Below are 14,321 nucleotides of genomic sequence, written 5' to 3'. Positions count from 1 at the left end.
GCAATGACAGATATGGTTTTAAACCAAATCTGTGCTCAACGTGAAGAGAGGGCAGTGACAGATCTGGTTTTGAACTAGATCTGTGTTCATCATGAAGATAGAGCAGTGGAAGATATGGTTTTGAACTATATCTGTGTTCATCGTGAAGATAGGCGATGACAGATCTGGGTTCAAAACCAGATCTGTGTTCAAAACCAGATCTGTGTTCATCGATTTTCTTATATTAAAACATAAAAAAATCTATCAATTTCCGTAATTTCCCTACGTTTTTTATGTTTGGTCTTCTTGTACTTTTGTCATTTATTTGCAATTTTTTGCTTGATTACAATTTTTGTTGTTTTTCTTGCAATTTTCATTTTTTCCATTTTCTATATTTTCTTTGCATTTTTAGTGTATTCTATAATTTGTAATGCTTCATAATTTCTGTTGTTTTGTTTTCGCAATTTATATATTTCTTGTATTTTTGTTATTTATTTTCGATTTTTGTGTTTGTTTTCTGTAATTTTTATAATTTTTATGTAATTTTTATTTTTCAATTTTTATATTTTTCTAAATTTTTACATTTTCATAATTTTTTGACATTTATCCTTTAATTTTGTATGTTATATACAATTTTCTATTTTTATGTGAAATGATACTTTCATTTAATTTATTATTATTTTTTCCTATAATTTTTTAATGTTTTACGTGAAACATATTTATCATTTTTAGTGTTTTTGAGCATTTTTATTTTAATTTAAAAAATATTTTTTTGAACTTTCTATCACTTTTTTTTATGTTTTCTTTATTGATATATACATTAGAGTTGGGTCAGGGTGGGTTAGGATTAGGGTTGGTTGTGACCTACTATTATCAACTATTTTGGTTGGCAAATGTGTTAGAGGGTCGGTATGGGTGGATTAATACTCACCCCTAGTGGTACGTCCGTCCTACTGAAACGGAGTTAGTTCTGGGCTATAGTATATGGTAAATATGCTTTATAAGATTTAGAATGAACTAGACGTGAACGCTGAACATTGAAACTACAAGTTGCCGCATAATTAAGTATGTGTTTGGTTCTGTTTACGTTTTTTCATTCAATGTTTATACTTTATTTGTTGAGAAAATCGAGAAAGGTAAAAATTACAATCGTTTATAACAACTAGGCGCCACTAGGCACCGCATCAGTGTAATAGTGAAAAAACGCTTAACCGTTTGAAGAAGTTTTAAAAAATAATTTCCTCAAACGATAGTCATGCACAAAAACCGAAGTCACTTTTTCTTATTCTTGATACGTATAAAAGAGCATGAAAGGAAAACTGCTGAAGTGGCCCCTATATGACAGCGTTTATTGAATAAACACCCATGAAACCAAACACCCTTATTTAAAATAGTTGAGGGTTGAGAGAAAAATTCACACATCGGCTTACGCCTGGTGGGTGTGTTTATATAGATTTCAATTGAATACATCCTATGTACATGTGGAAGAAATATACAAGTAGATGAGTCCTAATAGAAGTCTAATAGTACAAGAGATAAAATATGGAGGATAACATAGATAAGCCCAAGATAAATTTGGAAACGCAATTTCTAGGCTTCCGTTGGCAGTCTAATCCTTATCAGCCCCCCTCAAACTGAAGAGGGGTTTTGCAACTTGAAGTTTGGATCGCAGAAAAGCAAACTCTTGAGAAGGCAGTGGCTTAATAAGTATATTGGCTAGCTAATCTTTTGATGAGATAAAGCAAACCTCAAGTTGTTTGGAGGATACTTTTTCCCGTACGAAGTGATAATCAATTTCTATATGTTTTGTACGGGTATGAAAGACAGGATTGGCCACTAAATAAGTGGCGCCAATGTTATCACACCACAAAATTGAAGGTGAGGAGGGAGAAACCCCAATTTCGTATAGTAGCGAACATAACCAAAGGACTTCAGATGTCGCAATGACAACATTGCGATATTCAACCTTAGTGCTGGATTTTGAGACAGTGCTATGTTTCTTAGAAGCCCAAGAAATAAGGTTGTCACCAAGAAAGATGTAGTAGCCACCATGAGATCGTTGATTATCGGGGCACCCTGCCCAATCAGCATCAGAAAGGCATGAAACCTACAAGAAGAGCTCGGTGTGAAGCATAACCCATGATTGATTGTAGCTTTCAAGTAGTGTAGAATTCACTTCACTAGAGACCAATGAGTAGTTGTGGGCTTGTGCTTAAATTGACAGGCCTTGTTAACAGAGTATGCAATTTCTAGCCTAGTGATTGTAAGATATTGTAAAGCACCAACAATGGTGCGATATAAAAAGACATCTGGGAAAGGTGAGCCATCATATATGGATGGCTTACATGATGATGCCATGGGAGTGGATACTGGTTTAATGCCATCTAGATTGGCCCGACAAAGAAACTCATGTATATATTTGTGTTGGGAAACAAAAAGAGACCAGATTTGGTTCTAGTTGCTTCAATGCCTAAAAAATAGCTGAGGGGGCCCAAGTCTTTCAGAGCAAACTCCGTAGCCAGAGATGAAATGGGGGAGTTAATAGAGGTTTGCTTGGACCCAGTGACAATGATGTCATCAACATATACAAGCACTAGTAATGTGACATCTTTGGTTCGTTGTATGAATAATGAGGAGTCAACCTTTGAGATGAAGAAGCCCAACTTCAATAAATATTGTGAGAGACAATGATAGTAGGCCCGTGAGGCTTATTTGAGCCCATAGAAAGACTTTTTGTAATGACACACATAATCTGGATATGTAGGATCCTTAAAGCCCATTGGTTGATCCATAAAAACATTTTCATCAAGAGACCCATTCAAAAATGCATTTTGTACATCTAATTGGTGTAAAGTCCAATGATTTGAGATGGCAAGGTTAAGAATAGTTCTTATGGTGGTGGGCTTAACTATTGGGCTAAATGTTTCAAAGTAATCAAGGCCCTCTTGTTGATGAAACCCTTTGGCCACAAGACGGGCTTTGTAACGGTTAATAGACCCATCAGCTCATCTCTTGATCCTATAAACCCATTAGGAGCCCAACACATTCATGTGAGGTTGTCTAGGAGTTAAGGTCCAAGTCCCATTTCGTAAAAGAGCATTAAATTCATCTTCCATTGCTTGGCGCCAATGGGCATGTTTGGGAGCCTCAGAATAACAGGTGGGCTCAATTGAAGCCTTAATAGGATGTTTAGATGCCAAATATACTTTGGGTTTTCGTATACCACTCTTGAGGCGTGTTTTCATATGATGTGTATTGAGTGGATTGATGGGAGGGCCAGAGGTGATATTTGCATGATTATCAAGTGAACTAGGGGGGTCAAGTCCTCTAGAAATAAGGGGTATGACTACAGTCAAGTGATCATAATGAGAGTGTGTTGTGGGCCATAGCAATATCCAAAATGTGGGCCTTCTCACATGTGGATGGAATGGTAGTTATTTTGTGAACAGTGGGCTGAGAAGTAACAATTGAGGGCCCATCTAATAACACAAAAGAAGATTTAATAAGAGCAGCAGTTAGTTGCATAGAAGCAAATGGAAATGATTCTTCAACAAACACTACATAGCGAGAGATATAAAGGTGCCTAGTGAGTATGTGTAGACATCGATAGCCATGTTGTTGGAGGCTATAGCCCAAGAATACACATGGTATAGATCTGAAGTCCAGCTTGTCCTTGTTATATGGTCGCATGCATGGGAAACGTAAACACCCAAAAATTTTTAAGAAAGAATAATTTGGCTTCTTGTGAAATAAACATTCAAGAGGAGATGTACCATTTACTGCAACACTAGGTAGCCGATTCATCAGATAAACAACAGTTTGAGAGGCATCAAGCCAAAAATGTTTGGGCATGGATGCCGTGGCAAGTAAGGTCAGTGAAATGGCTTCAATTTGTCGATGCTTACGCTTGGCTCTACCGTTATGCTCGTGTATGGGGACAGGCAAATCGATGAGCAATGCCTTCGGATTGAAGAAATTCATGAAACTTAACAAACTCACCACCCATATCAGATTGAATGGCCTTAATTTTTGTGTCAAGTTAATTCTCTACAAGGCGCTTAAAGTTAATGAATATAGAGAGGGCATCAGATTTGTGAGACATAGGATATAGCCAACAATAACGACTGAAACCATCAACAAACAAAATATAATATCTATAGCCATGAGGAGAAGCTATCGGGGCAGGCCCCCAAACATCTGTGAAAACAACCTCTAATGGTGAGCATATTGTAGTAGAATCAAAATAAAATGGTAGTTTTTTATTTTTGCCCATTAGGCAAGCATCACAAAATTATAACTTATTATGAGAATCTATTGGTAGACAAAATCTATTAATAATAGAACGAACCACCTTAGGTGCAGGATGGCCCAATCTCCTATACCAAACATCAATATTTGTGCGCTCTCCAACAGCTGAAAATGGTGAATGTGTATCCATGTTATGTGAATTGGAGAGCTTGTAAAGGCCGCCTTCATTCACCCCTTGGAGAAAAACTTTCTTGGTGAGAAGATCCTTCACACAAAAGACATGATGATGAAATTCAAAATAGACATTATTGTCTGCCGAAAATTGACCAACTGATGATAAATTTTTGGTAATATGAGGAACATGCAAAATATTTCTCAATGCAAATTTCGATATGAAGAAGGAATAATAGAAGAACCAATATGTTTTATAGGCAAACCTGATCCATTGCCTATACGAAGTTGATCGGGGCCAGTGTATTCTGAATGCACATTCAAATTGGCAAGATCAACTGTAAGGTGGTTCGTTGCACCTGAATCATGGTACCAAGCTTCACCACATGATGAGTCAGTAGATACATGAAAGGCTTGCTTCTGTTGTTTAAAATTTTCTCTTTCAAAGTTCTTGTCAAACTTTACTTGCACTTAAAAGCAGAGTGATTCTTACCCCAACTGATATGACACTTGTATTGAGGTTTAGAAGATTGAGGGTAAGATTTGTTGCCCTTAGAAAAATTACGAGAATCATTTATGTTGTTGAAATTAGCATTACCCCTTACAGCCATATTAGCAATTGGGTAATTTGAATCAAGAGAACCATGCGAGCCTTTGATTTGACCCAATCGAATTTCTTGATTAAGTAACATACCTTTGACATCCTCCACTGTGTAGGCATCAACTCGTGTAGTGACAACAGTAATAAATGATTCATATTCTAAATCGAGCCCACTAAGAATAGTGAGAATATAATCTGTGTCAGAGAGAGGCTCACCTGCTGCAGCAAGATTATCTGTGAGATTCTTTACTTTTTGAAGATACTGAGGAACATAGAGAGCTCCCTTCTTCAAACTACGCAATTCAAAATGAAGTTGCATGACCCGAACTCTTGATTTTGAAGCATACAACTGCTTCAAGATTATCCATACAGATCAGGAGGAGGTGCACCCAATAACATGTGCAAGTATCGATTCAATGATGAGACCAAAAAGAACCCTCTTTTTATCCCTTAATATTCACTCTTTTACATTTTTTAACACTTAAATGAACTTATTACTCTTATATTTCGATTCAGGGCAAGAAAAAAGGCAATTGGAAGAAAACAGGGCAATTTGGATGATTTTGCACGGTTTCGACAACAATTAGTAATCTGGGCATAACTCTCAATTTCGGACTCCGAATTGGATGATTCGAGAGGCATCAAAAAGATAAAAGAAAGACCCACAACTTTTATGTTTTGGGTTTTGACAGATTCGGTCTGCATCGAATACGAAATCGGGCCCAAAGTCGGAGCAAGTTCACAGCTAGGCCCATTCCACAGTTGAAGCCCAAATCGCAGAAGAGCCTTGTAGCAGCCCAAGTTCTTAAGGCAGCCCAACTCGAATTCAAGAGCCTAGAGTCCCAATTTCGAATGTAACCTCCAGAAAGGGAGTCTTATTAGATTTAAACTTTGAATGTAATCCTGTAAAGATAAGAAGATTGGATTAGATCACTAGATAAGAGATAGGATAAGATTAGTTCAAAACAGATCAGGACTTGGAGTTAATCTCCTAGAAGGAGTTGGAGAGAGCCCTCTCCCTCATCTATATAAAGAGGGGGCGGACCGGCTCTAGGCATCACTCACTCCAAGATCTAAGAGATCATCAAGAAAATCAAGAAACTCAAGAAAGCAGTTCGGCCATGGAGAAGCAGAGCATGGAGATTGCGCAGATCATGAGCAACTAAGCTTCTTTTTTTCTGGTTCAAGGGGAGAGGTTCGATTGTGTCATTGTGAGGTTCTGTAGTTAATTTATTTTCTTGCTTTTTAATTCAAGTATTCATTGATTTTTGAGCATATTTTTATTGAATGTTAATGTTAATTAGTCTGACAAACTGAATTAATGTTGATGTTCCTACTGCTATCCATGGTTCGGTGATTCGTAATTGTCACAAATAATGGTACAAGTAGCAATTAGGTTATTATCTTTCTGCGTCAATCGTTCGTGACAGCCTTTGACCAATGTATTGACATGTTTTAACCTAAAGGGATCTGATGGAACAAGATTCAATAATTGCAACTATCTTAATTATTGTTATTTTGGTTTAACTGTTTTCACAAAGCTTAATGCTATACCCAGTTGATTAATGATAAGTGTTGATCGAATGCTGTGTTTGGTCAATTGATTTAGGAAAACACAAGATTTATTTTTAATTGCAAGAATGCTGAAATTTACTTAGGATCGATGGCCAATCGATTCAACCCGAACCCTTGAACCAGAATTCGGTAAGACTGATTTTCTCTTGTTTGTTTAGTTTGTTATTGTTTTCTTATTCTTTTAATTTTAGTTATTAATTTTTTTCACTCAGTTATATTATCCATTCAGCTATGAGATTATTATTTAGCTCCCTGTGGGATTCGACCTAGTATCACTTTTACTACAAATATTTTATTGTGGGACTAGTACTAATTTTGAGGGCTTCGACAACCCGCCATTCAGTAAGTGTCATAAGCAACCAACCCATTAATTGTTGATCTTGCTGCACCCGGTCTCGATAGGCCGAGCTTACGGTGACTTCAATAGATGCTTCAATAGTGTCAATGTGGTTGCCTTGCTTGGGCGGACATTTTTCTATGCCATCAACGAAACCAAAAAGATGGCTTCTTCTCAAAATTGGAAGAATGGATGACTTCCAAAGCAAATAATTGGTTCCATCTAGACGAACAACAAAGGTGTTTAGAAGATTTAGTATCCTTCCGCTTTGGGTAATAGTTTGACTCTCAGATGACCTGGAGTGGGTAATGGATGGAGTTGACATGGTGTTTTGATGTAGGTCTGATATGGCTGATACCATAAAATAGTTGAAGGTTGAGAGAAAAGTTCACACGCCGGTTTACGCCTGGTGGGTGTGTTTATATGGATTTCAATTGAATACATCTTATATACATGTGGTAGAAATATGCAAGTAAATGAGTCATAAAATAGTATAAAAGATAAAATATGGAGGATAACATAGATAAGCCCAAGATAAATCTGAAAACGCAATTTCTGGGCTTCCATTGAGAGTCTAATCCTTATAAAGTCAAGTCCATCGTGTCTCGAGCGGCTTGCCAAGGCTTGGGGCCCATCAGTGAAGCCGACCCATAGATGCTGACGCCATGCTTAGCAAATGTTCATCACAAAGCACTCTATAGTCTATTCTACCAAACATGGAAAGAGTATAGAATTCGCCCTAACGTGATCATGTTTTTTAATTCCATAAAAACAGCGAAGTCTTCAGACTTTGGAGTTTGTAGAAAGTAGAGAGGCTTGGCTCAAACCAACTGAAAACTATCACCAACCCACATGGCGCCACTTCCTCTCATCCTTTGATGTGCTTAATTAATGGAGCACTACCAAGCGCCCTAAACGACTGTGGACTTGCAGCAGAACCAGAATGTTCGGTCTAAAGTAGAATGGATCAATGGATGCACGCCTAAAACTTGACATGATTAAGCCAAAACCGATCCGGTCAACTTTCTAAAATTGCATTCATACCCTTGTCTTGTCTCCCTATGTATAGATGAAAATAGGGGTGCAGAAGGGGTATAAGTGTGATAAGTGGAAGGCTACGTTGAATTCCAAGTATTCAATTTCAACCCAAAGCCCAAAGGAAAGGTCTTATTCTTACCAACCCATACAAAGAGCCAAATAGAAAAAAAAAAAAAAAAGTGGTTTCAGCCTTCTCAGGTCGTTTTACATGCTCTTACTTTACGTGCTGCATTTCTGATGATCTCTCCCTATATAAATACCTCATTCAGACCTCCTTGTCAACCGTCGATCCAATTTATACAGACTTGTCTTCTGAGGCTTATTATCGAAAGAGTTGAGAGCAGCAGAGATGGCAATGAAATGCAGAGCTAGTTATGCAGGAATCATCATCCTAGTAACTGCCTCAGTGTTGGCAGTTAGCATGGCAAGAAGGGTTGTTGTGGGTGGGTCTGAAGGTTGGCACTTTGGCTTCAACTACACCGACTGGGCTTTTCAAAATGGCCCCTTCTACCTGAACGATACTCTAGGTAATTAATTAAGCACTCAACATTCAATTCTTTTGGTAATGAACCTAGCTCATAGCTACTGAGCTATGTGGGCTGCTTCAGGTTGTAATGTTGCTTGTTTGTTTCAGTGTTCGAGTACGATCCGCCCAACAGCACCACCTTCCCTCATAGCGTATACTTGCTGCGAAACTTTTGGAGCTTTCTGAGGTGCGACCTGAGGAGAGCGAAGCTTGTTGGGAATGTTTCGGCGGGAGGTGGGAGTGGGTTTGAGTTTGTGCTAAAGAGGTGGCAGCCTTACTACTTCGCTTGCGGAGAGCATGACGGCATCCATTGCAAGGTGGGACTGATGAAGTTCGTAGTGATGCCATTTCCTCGTTGTCATGGCTGAGGAGGGATATACCCTTATTGGGTTCTGTTCTCTCTACTCTTCTCTCGCTCCATCTCATATTTTTGTGTCTGTATTACTCGTCCCTCCCTGTGAAGGACTTAAATAAGAGAGATTTTCGTTTTTTAGCTCAAGTCCATTTAATTTTAAGTGGCGCTTTTTGTAGGAAATATCTAATATTTATACCACGAGCCATGCTTATGCTTCTTTAACTAATCTGGCTCATGAAGTTGTTAAAACTTGGACTTTGCTGCTTACCAGCTTGAAGATTGAGCTGATCAGGCTCCCTTTTTTCAAGTTCGGAAGTAGCAAATGAGCAATGCTAGTTTGGGTCAACACCGACCCTTTAATTTAATATTTGTCCTTTACAGAGAGTTGTTCAAACTTAACACACAGAGAGGGAGAGAGGGAGAGAGGGAGAGAGAGTAATTGATAATTCTGACGCTTCATCTTTATATAAGGAAGCTCTCCAATGTCTGCAATCTGCCCTAACAATCACATCCTTGACCCCCCCCCCCCCCCCCCCTCATGATCTCCGTACGTGAACCCTCTTAATTCAGTTTCTAACTCTTCTCAATTGCATTCTTGTTGTTTTCTTGCATTAAATTACCATCAATTGCATTAATGCTATGTTTTAAAATTGAAAAATCGCCTTTTGGATTACAATTAGGTGATGTTTGGCATCGTTTCTTTGTTTTTGAAATCAGTAATTTTTCAAAAGAACCTCTCAGAGTCCATGAATCAGTCAAGAATCTGTGAGCCACTATTATATTAGTTACTGTTATCTAGCTACATATGAACACATGCAACCGAGGATGAGTCTGTACCTGCTGCTGGAAAGTGGTTTTTATAACAACTAACAACTACGGGTACACTAACTAGAATGGAGACCAAGATATGGTGGAGAAGGTGCATATAGTCTCCCTTTTTCCTTTGATGCTCTTCTAGCTGCTATGGAACTTTTGTATAGGAGAGTATTCGAGAAGCACTGATATAGAACTAGTTGATAAAAGCTTCTTGGAGGTCCATGATCACAAAGAATAGAAAAAAAAAGGCCCAAACAGGAACTAACACTTCAAACGACCATAACTCTTGATCAAGCTATCTGCTTTTGGCATATAATAGTATGTCAAAACAACCATCTCAAAGAGAACTATGTGCTAGCAAACGAATCCTTCAAAGAGAACTTGTGGCTTCAAGATATTTCTTTTTTTTGAATAGGGTAAAATACAAAAAACTCCCCTGAATTTTCTGGTTATCATAAAAACCTCCCCTTTAGTTTCATTTTAATAAAAACCTCCCTAAATTTTCAAAAAACTAAACAAAAACCTCCCTTTCGTCATTTACCCAGACCAGAAACGTAATAAACTTATGCAATTACCCCTGACTAATCTGCACGGCGTCATTTACCAACGCTGCATTTTAGATGATAAGTTGAAAAAATGCCCCTTACCATTTGTCCGTCTTCCTGAAAGGAACAACGGTGCTCCTTTAATTTAAACACACGTATTGAGTATCGATTGGGCCAAAATTGTTTCTCAATTCAGGGCTTATCTGTTACAGTTTACAAGCCATTTTCAAATTCACTTCTTGAATGGAAGCTCCTGCTCCTCTCTCTTTGTCTCTTTAATTGCACCACTGTAATCTGTAGTTTCCCATTCACTTGGGGCCGGGTGAAGCCTAAGATTGACTCCCATGTGATTCTTTCTGAGTTTACGAGCGAGCGAGTGAGCAAATGAGAGACAACAGATAGACATGCAGACAAATAACCAATGGCTGTTGATGATGCGCAATCCGGCCGGTCTTAGCTGTCAATGACCTTGCCTCTGAACTAAGTAGCAGGGAACCTGAAACGGAGGAGATGAGGAAGCTCCAGGGGAACCCGGTGTGAAGGCTTCGAAGCTCAAGTTAGAATCCTTCAAAGGCAAGATAAAACCAGATAGCGCAAAGTTTGCTTACCTCCTCTTTGGGGCGGTGGAGAGCTTTTTATAACCACCTCGCGCACTCACTCCTAGACTTTTATCAGGTCGGGTATGATTACTTCCGTGCTTCTGCCAGTTCGGGTGTCATCGCCTCTGCTGGGGCAGAACCGTCACTGCTCTTTTTGTCGGAGCCGTCTCTGTAACTGGAGATGGCGGTGGCAGGTGACGGTGGTAGGTGGCCGTTGAAGTGCGGCCGTCAGGCGTCAGATCTCAAGTCAGTCAGGTGCGCCGCCCCTGGATACGGACTCCTTCGGCGTCAGGTACGGTGTGGTTTGTCCAGTTCAATGCCCTGGAGGCGAAGTGCTTGGAGCGGTGTGCGAGGCGAAGTCTTGAGTTCGGATAGGGGAGTGTCCTGAACCGCCATGAGACGGGCCAGTTCGGGTCACTGCTTTGTGTGGCTCGGGGCCAAAGGGAGAGTTCAGGCTCCTCGCAGGGAGTTCGAGCTCTTAGTAGGGAGTTCAGGCTCCTTGTAGGGAGTTCGGGCACCTCTTAGGGAGTTCGGGCTCCTCGTAGAGAGTTTGGGCTCCTCGAAGGGAGTTCGGTCTCCTCGAAGGGAGTTCGGTCTCCTCGAGGGGAGTTCGGACTACTGGTCTCTTCCCTTTGGTGTTTGCACCCTGGGTACGCTGCTTCAAGTGCCGAGCTACTTGTTTTTTTTTTGCCACGTGGCGTAATTGCGAGGTTGGGCCAAATCTTCCTTCATCAATTGCCCCCCACTCCTTGTGCTAAGGGTCTCGCCCTGGTGCGGGGAGTTCGCAAGGTGTCAGGTAGATTTGCCCTGCACTTTGAATCTCGGTTCTGACGGCGCGAGGTGCGTTGTCAGGGTTCCTTGGGTTTCTTCGAGCGTCTAAAAGGCGGGAAGCGCACCGGCCTGCCTAAACGCTGATGGATGTGGCGACGCGCGCTTTACTTCAAAATTTCAAAAAAGCACGCCACTCGAGAGGCGCGATAGCGGGCGTCTTTTCAAATTTGAAAAAGATGTGCTGCTGCCGCTTTTATTGAGGAGACGTGCGCTGGCGTTCCGTCAGTTTCGAAAAGATGTGCGCCGGCGCTCTGTCAGTTTCAGAAAGACGTGCGCCAATCACGTCTCGTTCTCCGGGGACGTCCAGTTAGTGCGGCTGTAGGCCATCGGATTGGCTTTGATCTAAGCCGTCGCTTTTCGGTCACTGTGAGTATAAATAGCTGGGGGTGACCCCAGTTGCTGCCACTTCTGTATTTTTCTCGAGCTCGCGTTTGAGTTTCAGCACGCATCCAGTTCGCGTCCAGGTCTTTTCAGTTCGCGTTCAAGGTCTTTCGCTTGTCCGAGCTCCTGTGGTCTACAACCTTTTTCCGGGTGAGTACTTTTCTGGATCCCATCTCACTCCCCGATGTCTAGCTTGGATGGCTCAGATAGTCCTTTCAGCGGGTCTGATGCAAGTTCTACGAACCGAGTTGCATCCCCTGATAGCCCTAGCGAGCTGGAGGTAGAACCCGAGGAAGAGTTCGAACTCGTAGGCCGAGGCGCTTCGGGTAGTTTGGCGTCCACCTCTCGTCGGGGTCGGATGTTAGACAAGTTTGGTCTTTCGACCATGACGCCCGAGGGGCTCCAATCCCTCATTACCTACTATAACTTGCCTGGGGAGTACGCTTATTTCATACCTTCGGGTAGCTTTCCATGGGAACACGGTCCTTATGAGATTATGATATTCCGGGAGTAGCTCGCCGCGGGGCTGCGATTGCCTTTCCATCCCCTCCTTGTCGAAGTCTTGAACCACTTCGGCGTGACGGTCGGCCAGCTTCACCCGAACTCCATTTGAAATTTGGTGGGGACAATCTCCTTATTTTGCGAAGAGAGCTTTCCGTTGGATTTGGAGATTTTTTCTTCAATCTTGGTGCTTAAGAAGCAAGCGGGTCCCCTCCCCGGGCGTAGGCGGGCATACTACCTGTCTCCTCGCCCGGGTTTTAAGCTTTTACATGAGCTCCCCAACAAGGTCCCAGCATGGAAGCGAGACTATTTCGGGGTGCGAAGTGTGCTGGGGTGTGGCCGTTTCAGACCGGGTGGGGGATGGTCTTTCCTGACTCCGGGGTCACGCTTGACAAAGAGACGGCGAAGGGCCTCCGACAATGGGCGCGGCTTGGGCTGATGTGTCAACAGCATCTGACGGAGGCCAAGCTCATTGCGGCCGGCCAGAGTTCGGGTAGGTTCTTCACTTAGAGATTCTGTTTTGCTGTCTTTCTTGCTTTTTACTGATGTCGAACTTCTTTTCACAGGTGTGATGGATTCTCGAGGGACCCGGGGTGGGCAATTGTTCCAAGGCATGAAGAGGAGAAAGCGGGTTGCCAAGCGAACTCGCACCGAGATGCCCCAGGATGCGGAGCCCGAGGTGTCGGACTATCTGCCAGAAGATCTGCCCAGGGAGCCCGAGATGGTTCCTCCAATGCAGGAGCCGGCAGGGGGCCCTTATGCTGAGACTACCTACACAGGGGCTCCTACATACTCCGGTGCTCCTGCTTACTCCGGGTCTGCTCATACGAGAGCTGGGCCCTCGGGCTCGGGGGCCCCAGGGGATTTCAGGAGTGTGTTGTCGCCGACCCATGCTCTTCAAAAGAGTAAGGAGGCTATTTTCCCCGAGGAGGTCGCGGCGTGGACTGATCTCCCTCTACTTCAAGTGGCTTGTCATGCCGTTACCCATGGCATGGTGGTAAGTGTTCTCCTTTTTTTAGAGCTCTTTGGCTTTCGTTTTGTTGGTTCTTTTGATCACTCGGTTCCTTTTGGTAGGTGAATTCTTCTATTCACGCCTTGGCGGCTCAGGTGGAGAGGAGCTCGAGGCAGGTGCGAGTTGCCAAAGAGGCTCGTCGCGCTGCTGAGGAGGCTGCTCGTGCTGTCGAAGAGACTGCTCGTTTTTCACGGATCAGGCAGGCGAGGTCTCAGAGAGATGCCGAGGCCATGGGAGTGGTGGTGAAACAGATGGCGGACTTGAGGCTGGATCTGCAGCATCAGGTCGAGTACCTTCAGGAGGACATCAGGGAGAGGACGCAGATCTTTGCTCCCCAGGTGTCCGCCGCACAAGCCTTCATGAGTGTCGTGGAGTACGAGCTCGGCTTTGGCATGTCGCAAGCAACGCAGGTAGGGGAGTGTATAGGATCATTGGAACAACCGTTCATCTATTATGACGTATTTGGCTGCCTGGCACTGCACCCTCTTGGCTGCATTGCGGTCTGCAGGGAGGGTTCCATCTAGCAGGAAGCTCACGAGTGGGTCAATCCAGCTCGGCTCTGCTTCAAAGACGGGAGCGACCTTTTTTGCCCCATCGAGAATGCTGGGCCGAGGTAAGTCCTCTATGTACACAGTTCTCATGGCGTTGTGATTCGTGCTGGCTAGCTGGGACAGGGCGTCGGCCTTAGTGTTCTCTGACCTCGGGATTTGCCTGATGAAGTGTGACTGAAAGTTGAGCAGAGCCTCCTTTACTTTTGCCAAGTATGCAATCATAGTGAGCTCGTGTGCTTCGTACTCGCCTGTAAC

General features: G+C 42.5%; 1 protein-coding gene across 1 annotated transcript; it reads left to right on the top strand.

Moving 5' to 3' along the window:
- Positions 1 to 8,298: 8,298 nt before the first annotated feature.
- Positions 8,299 to 8,843, top strand: LOC104605502 (blue copper protein 1a-like). The gene is made up of 2 exons (XM_010270295.3): positions 8,299 to 8,476; positions 8,584 to 8,843. The coding sequence occupies exons 1-2, from the start codon at positions 8,299 to 8,301 to the stop codon at positions 8,841 to 8,843; spliced, it is 438 nt and encodes a 145-aa protein (XP_010268597.1).
- Positions 8,844 to 14,321: the final 5,478 nt, after the last annotated feature.

Source organism: Nelumbo nucifera, chromosome 5 (genome assembly GCF_055504915.1).
Source record: "Nelumbo nucifera cultivar China Antique chromosome 5, China Antique-T2T, whole genome shotgun sequence".
NCBI classification, from domain to species: domain Eukaryota; kingdom Viridiplantae; phylum Streptophyta; class Magnoliopsida; order Proteales; family Nelumbonaceae; genus Nelumbo; species Nelumbo nucifera.
The sequence above is the reverse complement of the archived record's forward strand: the minus strand, read 5'-3'. Positions and strand labels throughout refer to the sequence as shown.

Coding starts and splice junctions, on each gene's coding strand:
- LOC104605502 (XM_010270295.3), top strand. CDS start 8,299: ATGGCAATGAAATGCAGAGCTAGTTATGCAGGAATCATCATCCTAGTA. Junction 8,477..8,583: donor CTACCTGAACGATACTCTAG/GTAATTAATTAA, acceptor TGTTTGTTTCAG/TGTTCGAGTACGATCCGCCC.